This window comes from Musca autumnalis, unplaced genomic scaffold, assembly GCF_047663935.1.
Source record: "Musca autumnalis isolate F117 unplaced genomic scaffold, ASM4766393v1 scaffold_3, whole genome shotgun sequence".
NCBI lineage: Eukaryota > Metazoa > Arthropoda > Insecta > Diptera > Muscidae > Musca > Musca autumnalis.
Genome location: NW_027411866.1, coordinates 106,605,104 through 106,621,147, shown reverse-complemented (window position 1 = coordinate 106,621,147; position 16,044 = coordinate 106,605,104). Strand labels below are relative to the sequence as shown.

Genomic DNA, 16,044 nt, shown 5'->3' with positions numbered 1-16,044 from the left:
GTACCGTTATACTCACATGTTTATTAATAAATGTGTTTGTGTGTGTGCTTTGAACCCCCTATTTCTGTGTGGGGTGGATATTTTTCCTGGTATTGATTCTTAACGTATGCCGGCGATGATGTCTTTTAGCAGAGTCTTAGGGGTTGTTTGTGGTATGGAATGTTGCATGAAAATTAGAGCATACTTTTAGGCTGAAGAAACCAACCGAATATTTAAATTCGGTTCAATTGAATTCAATGATATGGATGGAAAGAACAAAAGTAGTCAAAGATTGACCCATTAAGGTATGGGGCCACTTAATACAGTTGGGTTTGTCCGCTGAAGTGTTACTGTGCACAGTGGTCCCACTTGTATGGAGAGGAGTGCCAAAAATAGTTCTAAACATAGGTTTATAACGAGGCTAACATATAGAAATAAAATTAGTGGATGTAGGTCCACAATTAGGTATAGTCCCCATATAAAGCTACCGGCCGGTTTTTGGCATTTTGAAGAATTTAGATAAATTTTCCAACCGATTTGGTTAAAATTTGGCATGTTCAATGTAGGTCAACGTTTAGGTATAGCCTCCATATAAATGTACCGCCAGATTTTCGGTATTTTAACGATTTTAGCCAAATTTTGCAACCGATTTAGTTGTAATTTTGCATTTTGAGTTCAACTAGAGTTGAAAGAAGATGGGGTAGAAATCGCCATCGTCTCAGGCACCGACGTAGCACCCGCGAAACACTATCCAATCAAACGGCGAAATCATATAAGTACACCTAGCATGGGGAATGTATTTCAGAAATGAGTGCTGCGATTTCGTTTGCAGTGACGAAGGCACAGATTCTTCAAAAGCTTCTTGATCTTCGATTTAAGTGTGAAAGAAAAAATACGATGCGCAAAGATGGTTGGACCAATGTCAATCGCTCTTTTCGATAGTTAACCTGCCCATCATGCACTTTAGTTGGCCACCGTGGATTTTTTAGAGCTTATGAACTACTATGTTGGGAAGCATGGCTTGCCCACGAAGGCCATTATATCGCTGTAAACTGGACACCAGAAGTACTTTCGGTAAAAATTTCCAAAAAATCCTCGGACAGCCCTGAAACTTTTCTTATGTACTGAATTTTTGTGAGGTACCCGAAGATGTTTTCCAATATAGACCCTCTTGATGCACGTTTTGAAAAAAATTTACGATGTGCAAAGTTTCGGCTAGAAGCGGGCGCGTATCGTGCCGTGAGTAGTGCGTGTTCGTACCTTCTCGATAAATGCAGTGTTTGTGAGTGTCGCGCCGGATTACGTAATTTTTTTCTCGTGCGTGATTTTGGTTTTTTTTTTGTACGGCACGCGCCCACTTCTAGTATCGGCCAAATCAGATACCTAATTCGTATGTTTTCGTGTTCATCAGTAATGTAAGTTGGTGCCCGCAGAATTATTTTAAGTTTTTGGGACATTATCTCAGGAAGTATGGACTTGCCCCGGGAGCACAACCTGCTGCAAACCCGATCCATATACTCTATATTCGAAGCTGATCTATGTCTGGAAGAAATATTACGATATATAACGTTTGACCAGAAAACAATTTTCTAACTTTTGTGAGTAAAATATACGAAACATGTCTAAAAAATTACTAACTCGGGGGGCCTCAGTAGCTCAGTAGCGCTCATTTTATCGAACTCTTGTGAGGGAGGTACCGTAAGGAGTGGCCCATTTTCGAACTTGAACTAAATTTTGACAAAATATTACGAAGGTCAAATTTTGAAACAGAGCGGTTGATCCGTTCGATTGTTACCGTGCGACAGACAGACAAACGGACATGGAAAAATATACTCAAAATTGTCTGACACGTATTTCGTCCAAACATACTTGGTGACTAAAATCATTATATCCTTTTGAAGTCGATACGGCTTTGGATAGGTTAGGTTTAAGGATGTGAAATAATGTCAAGCCATTATAGGTTTTTTGGTAAATTTTAAAAGGATCTCATTATCTATGTCTGATATGATGGTGAGAGTAGTTATGTCCTATCTACCCAGGTGTCGGTGTTATCTTGTATGCAACAAGGGACACCTGCAAAGTAGATGTTCCACCGTATCTTTCTCTTTTACACATGCAGACAACCTACAACTATCTTGACGTTCTAGATTTAAACTTGCAGCGATCCGAAATACGCCCCACAGTGGTTTTCATCCCTATACATTGAGAGTTCACAGGCCATTACTTTGATGTTCTGTGGCACTCTGACAGGCTTTATTCGCGGATCACATTGGCGCCGCATAGCTTGCCACAGACTGACCTATCGCGTTATATGTGATCAAAAAGGTTTCTTTAACTGCACCCAGAAGTGCTGCCGGCTAGGGCTTGACGACCTTGTTCATAGATCTCAGTTTGTCGCAGATAGCAGTGGCATGCGCGGACGACGAGAAAAGACTGTAGAATGTGGTCTGAATTCTGCTACCATCGACCTTTTCATTGAACAACATACATAAAAAATTAAAAAAAATAAAGCTAAACTCGACTAATTTCCATACTAAACCCCTATTTTAATTGAAGAATTTAGGAAAAATAGGCCTTACACTTATTTACCCCGAAACATCTAAATTAAAATAACATATGGGTTACATAACTATTTAATTTATTTAAATACCATTACGGTATATCGAAAATACAAAAGATTCCGCAATAATATATTCACAGAATTCACATGTCTATCGCAATTTTACACCTAAAAAAGGTCATCGTTAACATTGTAGAAAATATCAATTTTAAATGTACCGTTATTCCGTTCTGACTAACTATTTCTAATTATTACATATGCTGTTGAGTACAGCCAAACATCTAGTTCAATACTGTACTAGCGTTTCATAGGTTCCTTCAAGTCCAGGCGAGATAGAGGTTAAACAGTTCCTCCAGGATCGTACAATCATCCGCATACGTTACGATCGCAATGCCATCTGGAGGGAGTGGAATATAGTAGAGGTAGAGGTTATAAAGTTTCGGAGATATAACCCACCTTGAAAATCTCCCTGTTGTACTCTACGGCACAAGAAGTCCTTCTTGTTCCTGAATTCAACGTACGACAGGCGCCCACACATATAATACGGTGCATCATAACTAATTTTAAATGAAACACCTGGGAAGTTTTTGCAGATTCTGAAACTACAATGCTCATAGATGAGAAATATCAAGAAACAACAAAAATCGCCGGAGGGATTTTCAAAAAATCGCGATTTAAGTTCACATTTTTAGGGGTTCTTTAGGTTTTCACGATTTTGCTTAGAAACCGCGAATCCTATGTAAATGGGTCTAAAGAAAATGTTGTAGCTGTGAAAATTCTCCACAAAGTGACCTTTATGATATTTTCGTAGGTTTTGCCGTTTTTAAGATATAGAAGCTCAAATTGAGACAATGCACTGACTGTATCGCCTCCTTATAAAACAATATCATGCTCAGCGCGCCTTAACTAGCTTTTGATGAAAACCGCTTACACATGGGAAGATTTCGTGGATTCTGAAACAGCAATGTTCATAGATAAGAAAAAAAAAACGGAAAAAATCGCCGGAGGGATTTTTAAATAAATCGCGATCAAAATTCACAATTTTAGTTTTTCTTTAGGTTTTCACGATTTTGCTTGGATACCGCAAGTCGTATTGAAATGAATCTAAAGAAAATGTTGTAGCTGTGAAAATTCTCTACAAGACTGACCTTTAGGTTTTTTCGTAGGTTTTACCATTTTTGAGATATAGAGGTTCAGTTCAAATTTTTAGGTTTTTATTATAAGTCATCCTTAGGCTCATTTACATAGGACTCGCCATTTCCATGCAAAATCGTGAAAACCTAAAGAACCCCAAAAAATGTGAACTTAAATCGCGATTTATTTGAAAATCCCTCCGGCGATTTTTTTTGTTTCTTGATATTTCTCATCTATGAGGTGTAAGCACCTTCCATTTAAATTTGGTTAAGGCGCACTATGATAAATTATTATCCAGAGTTTCAAACTTGGCCGGAGGTTTGTCTGCTTAATGTCCTCAAACAGTGTGGAGTGCTTGACAGTATCGAAGGCTTTTGATAAGTCGACCACCATCACTATTCTATCGCACTGCCTGATCTGTTTGAGTCCTCTACTAATATGTGTGGAGATGGCGTGCAACGATGTTGCCGTGCTGCTGCTTACGGAACCCATCATCGACAACTGGATAGCTGTTTCTGACGTTTGGGAGAAGTAAAGCCTCAAAAGTATTTGCTACGGGCGACAAATGCGAAATTGGTCTGTACGATAAGATTCACCTTTGCTGGCATCCTTGTCTGGCTTCAGTAGCGGAACCACCCCGTCCATTTTCCCGACTTCGGGAACGATGAAGGTGGCTAGCGACAGGTTGAGAACTATGCCTCACCAAGCTACTTCCGCATTACCATGGAGATTTCTTCAGAGCCAAACGCTTTCGATGATTTAGCGTCCCTGATGACATTCGCAAAATCATCCATTGTAAATTGTGGTGGTTCCTCTTCGGCAGGAAGAGATCTAGTGGGACCTAGTACTCTTCTCTTCGCCAGTCACTTCCAGGGTGGGTTGTTCGATAAACTGTCGATTAAAATAACTGGTGCACTTCTTCGGAATAGTCAGCTTAACGTCGCCAAACGTAACTGAGGTCCTTCAGAGTGACTTAAACGTTGCCCAAAATTCACTTATTCCGGATACAGTGTTGCAGATGATCTATTCACTTATGTTGCAGGTGTTCAGATGATTTAACCACTTGTTCGGCGTATGCTAAACGAACAACCTGTTAACTTCCAGTTTCAGCTCCCTGGCTCTGAGGTCACTGGGGTTGGCACGACGAAGGTTATCACGCATTTTTACTAATCCCGTCGCCTTTGCTAGGAATTTTGGTCTCAGTTCGGGTATTTGGTCAGCAATCTAACTGCTGCAATGATGATGTCTCGGAACGTCTTTTTTGCTACCCGAATATCAGAAGGGTTGGACAGACCTCTCCCGCGGTGACTAGAGAATTCTCTGAAACTAGAGGTGATGAGTTGGGGCGTTCTGCTTATGGAGACAATTATGTGGTGATGGTCTGACCCAAGATAAACGACGGGTTGCCAGGTGACGTCATTTGTCAGACCAGGTGACACAATGGTGGTTATGTGGCACTCTCCGCCAATTCTGGTATGGACGCCTCATTGACCGTGCAAAAATTATATGTATTTGGAAGTTTCCCCCATTTTCGAAAATACATATGTATGTATGTACATAATTCTTTAAAATTTTTGTAGAAAGAAATTGCCATTTCTCGGAAAGTCCATATTTACATTAGGCAATTTTCCTTGCGACAATTGAGAGAGGGTGTTGAGAGGCAAAGGGTTACCATATGCCTCACCTCTCTCTCCATCAAACTGACAATTGCAGCAAGGAAAATTGCCTAATGTAAATATGTACAATAGGGTTAATACTTTTTGAAATTTTTTCTCAAAAATGGTTTCCTGTAATGACAATGAATGAACTTTTGTCTAATAATGCCTTAAATGACATTCATTCCATTCTATTATAAAAAAGGTTCCACACAAACCACTTTGAAAAAAAATTGAAAAAATACTACGAAATGAAAAAAAATCTCAAAACAATATTTCCTGTTGCAAGAATAAAGGACTTTTTGTATATTAATTACTAAAATAACTTTTATTCCTTTTAAATATTAAAAAAAGTCTCGCACAAATCTTTTTTAATTTTTATGATATATAAGGTTATATATAATATAAAATGATATATATGTTATAATACGATGATAAATTGGTAAGCTGACTGATTGCGTTATCTGTCAAAAAAAAAAATTATCTTTATCCGTTCAAAAGTTACAGAGTTTTGACAAAGGAAAAAACTATTCTGAACCACTGTGCGCTGCGAGCTTGATATTCTTCGGACTCATGAAATACACTATTTCCTTGATCTTGCCTCAGAGTTCATTGCAATTTAATTGAAAAAAAGGATGAAATTTCAGGGCTTGGAACAACAACGGCTGGTGTTGCGTGTGTGGCTGCTGTTGGTTGGACTTCGAAGAAGTCGCATATATAAACAAAAATAATATTTTGAAAAAAAACTTTAACGGTGTGACTAAGACAGCATTTATGCTCCTCACTACGTAATTTATTTCTCGTATTTTTCTACAATTTATTTAATATTTGCACACAATTAAACAATTAAAACTCATATTACGTACTTTTTTTAAAAACACCAAAAGCTACTGCTAATTATAATGGAAATTGCATTTCCCTATTTAAGGCCAATGAGATTCGTTCACGAATAATTGGTTAGTTAAACATGCATTTAGGCACCGCCTATTAAGGCACACAAAACCTTCTTATAATCTCCAGATGTTTCAGACTAAAAATGAAAAAAGTAAAGTATTAATAGTATTATAAGAATTTTGAAATAAATTATAGTAATCAAATACCATAATAGCGCTGAAAAGTGTGCGATTATAAATCCGTTCAAATTCATCCTTGATATTACCCAAATCAATTTCAGAACGTGAAACAATAATGCGTATAAGAGTTGTATCTGCAGTACCAGCCCCCGATATGGCATCGAATAGGCGGTGGGCAAAGAATGCAGCCGGAGATTGAACACATTCAACTGGAAAGAAACGGAATATTATATATTAATTAGAATATTATATATTAATTAGTTAACCAAAAGAGGCTCATATTTGTTTAACGAAAATGTTTCTGTTGCTTCTATTAATCACAAGTAACTTTTCCTCATTTTTATAGGACATTGAATGGTTAGCAAGTATAGTTGCCTGCTCATATACAGTGCTGCTCAAAACATTTGCAACTCAGATGCCAATATCACATTTTCACTATTTTTAGGGACATTTTGTGTTTTGAAATATATTTATTTTTGTAATTTGATTTTTTATTGACCCTAATTTCAAGATTTAAAAATTATTATTCAGTTTTTATAACTTATGTTACACAAATGTGTGAAATATAAAAATATTTGCAATTCCGTGGTTCGAATATCTATTACTTAATTTTTGGTGTGTTTATATATAATATTGTTTTTAATCAGAAGAAGCGGGCAAAAAGCTTTCATGAAAAAAACCCTCCGATACATAACATGAATACCGGTGTACCAATATAGGCAAATTTTAGGAAAACGGTCATTTCCAGGAAAAATTCAATTTTTCATATAAATTTTGCACAAAATGTTTGGAATTGTTTTTGGAGTTGTAAAATCGACTACTTTTCGTCGACTTAAGTCAATATTTGAGTTATATGTCTTGAAGAAATGTACTAAATCACCAGTAGGTCTATTCTGTAACTGTTATCGATTGAAAAGTGGTTAAAATTTCTTTTGTTTTTGTAACAACTACAAAACAAACAAATGAAATTGCTGTAAAATAAACAATGAGTCAAGTTGTTAAAAAGTTACAACAATTTCATTTATTTGTTTTGTAGTTGTTACAAAAACAAAGAAATTTAAAGAATATCGATATTTGTTAAAAGTTACAGAATATGCCTTCAGGTCGAATGATAATCGAATTTGTCTTAATAAAAAATTTGATCCAAAATGTAGATGCTGTTTTATATTGACCTAGAGGTATTTTTATGGACAGAGATGGTACTGGAGGCATGAGGTCGAGATATTTATTAGATTTTTAAACTTACCGGACATATAACATATTGAAATCGCAATCGTACTACATACCACATATGTCGTATAAGAGGGCGTTTGGCATAATACCGCTACTAAACATATATATGTAACCACGTAAAACTAGTAATTTTTTGCAAATATTTGTTGTGTTCTTATCGGACCCGATCAGCTTGGTTGGTTGGTTTACGTGGTGGCCATACTTTATAGCCTCAATTAGTATGTTAGAGATACCGTTTTGAAAAACCACACCACTCGTTCAGAGATTGCTATTTCGTTGTTGCATGTTGACAGTTAAATCCAGCCTGATGAGTTGAGGAATCGCAGAAGGTCTCCCAGACCTACTTCTGTTATCTCTGTGATATCACGAAGGAACGGTTGTCTTAGAGCTTTGAATCGTCGTTGCATTTGAGCAGGGCAGGAACAGAGGAGGTGCTCAACAGTTTCCTCCTCTTCTTCATTCCCGCAGCTACGGCAGTGGTCATTGTGCGGTAGATTTAAACGTTTTGCATGGTTACCAATTGCCCAGTGACCGGTTAACACTGCAATAAGTCTTGCAAGGTTCCGTCGCGTTTGATTGATTAGGAACTTAGTTCGTTTGGCGTTGTATTGAGGCCACGTTAATTTTGATATCTTGCATGTTGCCGTTTTGTCCCATCTACTTTCAGCCAGTGATAGATAGTGTTTGAAGATATCCCCTTTAATTACTCCCATTGGAATTGCGACTGATGCCTTTGGGAGTTCGTTAGAGGCGGATCCTGCTCTAGCTAACTCGTCTGCTTTTTCATTCCCAACAAGTCCCTTGTGGCCCGGGATCCAGATGAGAACTACTCTTGACAGACGCCCTAGTTTGGCAAGTTCTTCTTTACAATCTTTCACTAGCTTTGATGTGACAGCGTTGGATTTTAGTGCAAGGAGCGCCGCTTGACTGTCGACGAAGATTCCTATTGAGTTTGCTGTGTGATGCTGTAAAAGTTCAGTACAGGCCTCCTTTATTGCCAGTATCTCCGCTTGAAAGACACTACAGTACTCAGGTAGCTTTGTAGATGTGTGTATGTTTGCTTCGTCCGAGAACACACCGGATCCGACTCCACATTTCATCTTGGAGCCGTCCGTGTATACCTTAGTGTCATATGCTATCAATGGTGATCCATTACTCCATTCTCTTCTGCTTGGAAATTTGATTGCAAAAGGCTGATCAAAATCCAATGTAGGTACGCAGTAATCAGCAGTGGTTGTTATTTCTTTCGGAAGTTGTTGAAGCATGCACGCATGTCCGTAAGTTCTGTCTCTCCACATACCTAGAGCTCGGAGTCTTACTGCATTACATGTTGCTGTTGCTTTGATGTGTAAATCAATTGGCAAAATGTGCATCATTATATTGAGGGCTTCGGCCGGACACGTTCGCATCGCCCCTGTTGCCCCGATGCATGCAGATCTTTGTATGCTGTATAGTTTTTTCTGTGTTATTTTCTTGTCCACTGCTGGCCACCACACTAGTGCTCCATAAGTGAGAATTGGTCTGATTATGCTGGTGTACATCCATAACACCATTTTAGGTTTGAGGCCCCATCGGCTTCCAAACAATTTGCGACATGCGTAATATGCAACAGTTGCTTTGTGAGCACGGTGTTCCACGTTACGTTTCCATGACAGCTTAGAATCTAGGATGATTCCTAGGTACTTGGCATGATCTGATAGGGGTATTTCTTGACCTCGCAGTCTTGGGAGATTAGGTATTGCATATTTGGTCTTTGTAGTGAATAGCACCATCTCAGTTTTCCCTGGATTCACTCCCAGACCACATCTTGTGGCCCAAGTATCTAGCGATCTCAGGGCTCCGCTCATAATGTCACTTATTACGGTCGGAAACAAACCAGAGACGAGTATTACCACATCGTCCGCATAGGCAACCACCTTAATCCCCATGTGGTCAAGTTTATTGAGAATTTCGTTGATGACAAGGAGCCAAAGTAATGGCGAGATAACTCCTCCCTGTGGAGTTCCTCTGTTCACGTGCTTTGACAGTGTACTGTTTCCCAGTGTGGCATTAATAACTCTGCTTTGCAGCATGGTGGTAATCCAACTACTGATGAGTGATTCCACGCCGAAGTTATCTAGTGCTTGTTTTATAGCTGATGTACTGACGTTGTTAAAGGCACCTTCTATGTCCAGGAAAGCAGCTAGAGTAAATTGTTTGTGCTCTAAGGACTTCTCTATAGTCCTAACGACTTCGTGTAGGGCTGTATCCGTCGAGCGCCCTTTAATATAGGCATGTTGGCTAGAAGATATGATGTTTGAGTTTTCCATCTTTTCTCGAATATACACGTCGATGAGTCTTTCGAGCGTCTTAAGTAGAAATGAAGAAAGGCTTATTGGTCTGAAGTCTTTAGCATTTTCGTGACTACGTTTTCCTGCTTTGGGTATGAAGACAACCTTTACCTGTCTCCAACTCGTTGCAACGTAGTTAAGGGAGATACATCTACTATAGATGTATACTAGCCAAGGATTTATTATTTCCTCTGCACATTGTAGCATTTTTGGTATGATTCCATCTGGTCCTGGAGATTTGTAGGGGGAGAAGCTGTTTATAGCCCACGTGACTTTATTCGGACTTATTATCTTATCAACTTCACTGTTGTTTTTATCTACAGCTGTAATGGGTCGCATTTCTTCGGTACTGTCCGAGCAGCCGGGGAAGTGCGTGGTAAGAAGGATTTCAAGAGATTCGGCTGAGTTTTCGGACCAGGTGCCGTTGTTTCTCTTTATATAGGTAGGATTCGAATGACCTTTTGCCATAACTTTGCTTAGTCTGGCTGTATCTTTGGTATTTTCTAACGATCCGCAAAAATCAACCCATGATTGCTTTTTTGCTTTGGCTATGGCTTTTTTGTATTCCTTTAGCTTATCCTTGTATGACTGCCAGGATCCGCTTTGGTAGCTGGCATTGAAAGCTTTCCGTGACTCTTTACGCAGTTTAGAGAGTTCGGATGTCCACCATGGTGGATAGTGTTTTTTCGATCGTGTCATTGGACAGGATACTTTAAAGGCTGTGTCTAGTGATTTCTCCAGAATAGATACAGCTTTGTCAATACATGTTGTAGTGTCGCCTTTTTGAGGAGAGCTGGGTAGTTTATCTTTTAAAACCCTATTAAATTTCTCCCAGTTTGTTCTTTTGGGGTTGCGAAAGCAATTTGTTGGCGTTTCTTTTTCAGATATATTAAATAGTATCCAATTGTGATCTGAGAAAGAATTCTTATCGGATACCATCCAATTAGCAATTTCAATATGTCGTTTATCGGATACTAAGGTTAGATCAATGACATCTTGCCATCCCCTAAAGTTATCCGAGCTTGGAAATACAAAGGTTGGGTTAGTACCTCTATTGCATATAGTGAGATTGTTAGTATTAATGAAATCTAAAACTGACTCACCTCTGTCGTTGATTTCAGAGCTACCCCACAGGGTATGTCTTGCATTTGCGTCGCAGCCAATGATAATGGTGTTGTGTGGGTGTATGGCCCCCAAGGTGTCCCAGACCTCGCTTGGTGGTGCTTCCCTTGAGTGGGCCATATAAGAGGATGCGATAAAGAACTGTTTACCATTTTTCAGTTCCACTCTTGCCACGGTGAAGTCCGCTGTACTATACTGAGGACACAGAAATGCATTTATGTTTTTTTTAACAATTAGACATGATCTTGGCTTACCTTTATCCTTTATCCTTCATGTATAATGTATTGTATTCTCTGCTATCAAGTCCCTTTACTTCATTCTCGAAGACGTATGGTTCTTGTATAATGCCTATGTCTAGATCCTTCTCCACCAGAAGGATCCTCAGGTTATCTGAAGCTACCCTAGAGTGCTTCAGATTGATCTGAACGACCTTAAGCATAGTTTAATGAGGGGATGATGTGGATGGCCCCTCTAGCTGCATATTATCGAGCAGCTTTTCGGCATCGTCGACGTCAACACCATCGTCTTCTCCGTTCGGGCCAAGTGGGCGTAATATCTTAACTTTGGCCTCCCTTACGCCAAAGAACAGTTTGTTGCCTAGTCTCTCCAGTGCCTCTACTCCGGCCTCTGTTATCGAGAGAACCAAGCTCATGCTATTATTATTGGGTGGTTCTATGGCGATTACAGACCATTCATCCATTGGAACGTCTTTGTTCATTTTCGCCAGACCTTGCAGTAATTTGGGGCCGTCGCAGTCTATCTTGGGCAACCAAACTCTGGCTCGAGGTCTCATAGGGATATCTTGGGCTGGTATCAGCCGCAGGCTGATGTCTTCCCAGGCATCGCTGATCTTTGCGATACATTTCTCCAAGAATCCTTTTGAGAACTCGTCCATGCATTTGATTACCCTATAACCACGGTGTACCTCGCTAGAGTCGAAATGGGGCACAGGAGAATCGTCGTTTGCGAAAACATGTTCCATAACTTGTTCTGACAACTTTGTTTCTACCATGCCCCATTCCGCTGTGGTGATAGGGGACAGCTTGTCATTCTTGTCGTTGGCCACGGCAACCATCAGGTTATCCTTAACGACTTCGTTGAATGGGCGTTTTATTGTTGAAGAGGCAGTGGTGTTATGCTTTAACTTTTCCCTCTTTGCGGGCTTGTTGTCCTCTGTGCGAGAGCGTTCACGCTTGGAGGATGTTGGTTGATCATTTTTAGAGGCTTTAGCTTTTTCGTATTCCTCTACGATTTTGGTGTAGGTAATTTTGTCTTCTTCATCCCGTTCATGGACTGTACCTTCTGCAGCATTCTTAGCAATTTTGCTGAGAATATACTTTGCCTTCTGGTACAGGGCCTTACGAACGTCGGACGGGCTTTTTTTCTTTTTGTTAGACTGACCATCTTCAGTGACGGTCAGAGTTTGTGTGTTTGTTTTATGTTGCTGAAGTGAGTCAGAGCTGTTTGCAGTGCTGACTACACTTGGTTGGCTAGCTGCCAGCTCCTGGCTGGAGGCTAAAAGTTCATCCTCGGAAGAGTTGCCACACTGCATCCGAGGGGTAGTTTTGGTTTGGTTTTTGTTTGTTTTTTTAGTATTTTTTTCCATAGATTGTTCCCACGAGTGTGCCGTAAGGGGATGGACCATCGTACGCAGTGACGGCTTGCGCAGACTAGGCTAATTATAAGTACCCCCGACCCGTGCCCTGGCGTCGAGGGGGAGTTGCTAGCGACCAGACTTCTTTAGACACTTGTCGGCCATTCAGATCCTCGGCACAACTCCATCACCTTGATCTTAAAAGTGTATATATATGTCACTCACCTAAAGGTGAGCTGTGGATTATCAGTTCGCCTGCTTGGGTTGTGACAAAGGTGGATAACCTTTGGTCAGTCACACTTTTCTGTGTTCAAGATGTCATGTAGAATGAATACTAGGTCTTCATTCAGAATGTACAGGATGCCATATAGAATGAATATTAGGTCGTCATTCAGAATGACATGTCGAGCACAGAAAATTGTGACCTAAGCCCCCGCATCGCGTCAAGATTGTTACCCCTGACGGGGGCCGATCAGCTTAAGTGATCTAAATTCATATAGGAGGTTCCGGGACCATAAAATGAACTCTACACTATTAAATATCGAATAAAACTTTGGTATTTAACTATTATCCTTAGAGACAGGATTCCAAAGGACATATTAATTTACTTAGTTAACTGGATACGTTTATGATGTGTCCAAATAATAAATAAAATGTTTAACTCAAAACAAAAATAATTTCCTCAGATTTTGAATCAAATTTTCTTTGTTGCAATTGTTTTGAGCAGGACCAAAAGTGAGTCTGAGCTTTGTTTTGTATATTTTAGTAAAATAAGTGCAAATATAGAAAATTATTTTTTAAAACATTCAAAAAGGTTTCAATAAACAATCAACCTACAAAAATATTTGAATTTCAAATCCGTAAATTACCTCAGTAGTGATATTCTCTAACTCATTTTTTGAGTTACCGACAAATATCGGTAAAATTAAAATCCTTATAATTTCGGTAGTTAACGATGTTTTTCGATAAGTTAGCGACGAATAAAAAGTAGTCGTAAAGTTCTACCGATAGCAAGAGTGCTGTCAACTTTTATTTTAACTTTTTATTCATAATTTTGTGTTTTAATTCTACCGATATTTGTCGGTAACTCAAAAAATTAGTTAGAAAATCGCACTACAGAACTATATAAAAAGTGAAGCAGTCATTTCAGTTGCAAATGTTTTGAGCAGCATTGTATGCCTCAAATCAAACTAAAATTTACATTACACTGTGCAACACTGAAAATGCAAACAACTTCTGATGGGCATTTTCTGAAAGTACATACTGATACTACAAAACCCCCAATTGGGTTTCGTGTTAGATCGGGCTTGGATTTTAAAGCCGCATCTATACCGGGCTAAAACGACCCTTTTTTCCACTGATCGGGGCTTTATCTCAGAAACTATTAAGAATTTTACTTCGCAGTCTGCAGAAATATTGTAGCTCTTAAGTAGAAGAACTTATGTGTCAAAGAGAAGAACTAGGAAAAACTGCATCTAGCGCATCAAAATTCATAAAATATATGAAAGTTTATATAATTTCTGGAATTATGGTCAGTAGCAGCTAAACTATTGGGAGTTGAAACAAGTAATATTTCGAAAACATTGTCCAAATAATGTGCTCAACAATTTTTCAGAACATTTTGAAATTCTAAAATACTTATTTTATTTTGTAGAAAGTATGATAAGAAATACAGCCTAAGTATTTCTTATCATACTTTCTAAAAACATATTTGAAACTATATTCACAATACCTGTTTATTTCTATATTTGGAATTTCAATGCATTATTCAAATATTTATCAAATTTTCTTTGAAAAATGTGAGAGAAATAGCGTGATAGAGGCATTTTACAATAATGAAGAGTTGTGAATTACATTCCAGCGGATATTTCTTTCAAAGAAAAGATAACGAAAAATTTAATAGATTTGGAGATATGGTGCGAAATATACGAAATAAAGGATTTTTTAGATACATTTTCGAGCTGATTATTTCTCCAAATATATTCTTCATGCACTTATCTCCAAGTTTGTTCCAGAGGTTTAAACAAGAATCGAATTGGTTTCAGAGATACTGCCTCAATTTCCTTTTAAAAGTCAATGTTTAGCCATGTTTAGATGAGGCCATAAAATCTAAAACCGATCTAACAGCACAAAACCCAGATAGGGTTTTTGTCGATTGGGTCTGTTCTTTCATAAAATCCGTAGTAGAAGTTGTTTGCACAAATTTACCTTGAAATTGTTGCACAGTGTTATTTTCAAATAATCCACTTACCAATTGCCATCATGGCTTCATGCATTTCACCGGCCATTTCATGTTCAATGGCCTGTTCCAAAGTTTGACCCGACAATTCTTTGTATTCCTCAAATACCAAACGCAAATGGGCAAAGCTACCATGAGCTAAAATACGATTAAACACCTCTTCATCGGTACCCAATTTATCTTCACCAGCATTATACAATTGTTCAGCTTGTTGTTTGGCCTTTTCAGTATCTACAATACCCACAGGATCCCGTACACCAGTTATAATCAAAGTCAGCAAACGACGAAAGTGGCCATCGGTTTCACTACACAAATGTTCGGCTAATGGCCGATCATACATGTCTTCGTAACATTGAACGATTTCCGCCATTTCTTCATTGGACTTTGTGCACAGTATTTCAACCAATGTACTGTCATCCGTACCCATACCTTCCATGGCTTTATGCAATTGTTTGCACATATATTCGACTGGAGGCATCATCAGGGCTATGATAACTTCCTCAAATATACCACCAAGTTCACTTTTCAAATCTTCTATTAAATCACAATCATATTCACTTAAATATTTTTCTTTTATCTGCTGTCGTTGTGCATTTGAACGGGCTGTGAGAATATCAATAATCTCCTGTTCGTTGGTGCCTAATCCTTTCATTGCATCACGCAAAGCGGCAGCATCGGCAGCGGCATCAAAGGGATCTACTGGGACCACAGCGGGAATTGGCTAAAGGAAAAAAGGGAAAACATTTGGTATATTTATTTTAAAATCTGTTTTTAAATTGTTTTACTTCATTCCGATACGTACTGTGTAATCCATGATTCAGAGTGTTTTTTTTTATTAAAGACGCTTGGATGACGTTATGCTACTACTATGTACTCAAACAACAAAGTAGTTGCATTCACTTTCTTTTCATTGACTCTTTGCATATGTATATACACTACCCTTAAATTTTGCGGGTGTGTTTTTATAATGTTTATATAATGCCACCCGCTAGTACTTCCGAATTGTTTGATTGTTGTCGGCCAAGAATACAACTGACTAAAAGGGCGGCACGATTGCCAAGAGTAGAAATAATTAATATTTTTTTTCCAGAGTTTTGTTTTGTTCGTTTTCTTCGTTTGAAATGC

General features: G+C 38.6%; 2 protein-coding genes across 2 annotated transcripts; both read right to left on the bottom strand.

Moving 5' to 3' along the window:
* Positions 1-6,099: 6,099 nt before the first annotated feature.
* Positions 6,100-16,044, bottom strand: LOC141397326 (annexin B10-like). The gene is made up of 4 exons (XM_073973470.1): positions 15,722-16,044; positions 14,932-15,640; positions 6,429-6,610; positions 6,100-6,358 (listed from the first exon to the last, which is right to left on the bottom strand). Exons 1-4 carry the CDS (start codon positions 15,731-15,733, stop codon positions 6,302-6,304), a joined length of 960 nt encoding a protein of 319 aa, XP_073829571.1. The 5' UTR covers positions 15,734-16,044; the 3' UTR covers positions 6,100-6,301.
* Positions 11,068-13,212, bottom strand: LOC141397324 (uncharacterized). The gene is made up of 2 exons (XM_073973469.1): positions 11,341-13,212; positions 11,068-11,281 (listed from the first exon to the last, which is right to left on the bottom strand). The coding sequence occupies exon 1, from the start codon at positions 12,729-12,731 to the stop codon at positions 11,529-11,531; it is 1,203 nt and encodes a 400-aa protein (XP_073829570.1). The 5' UTR covers positions 12,732-13,212; the 3' UTR covers positions 11,068-11,281; positions 11,341-11,528.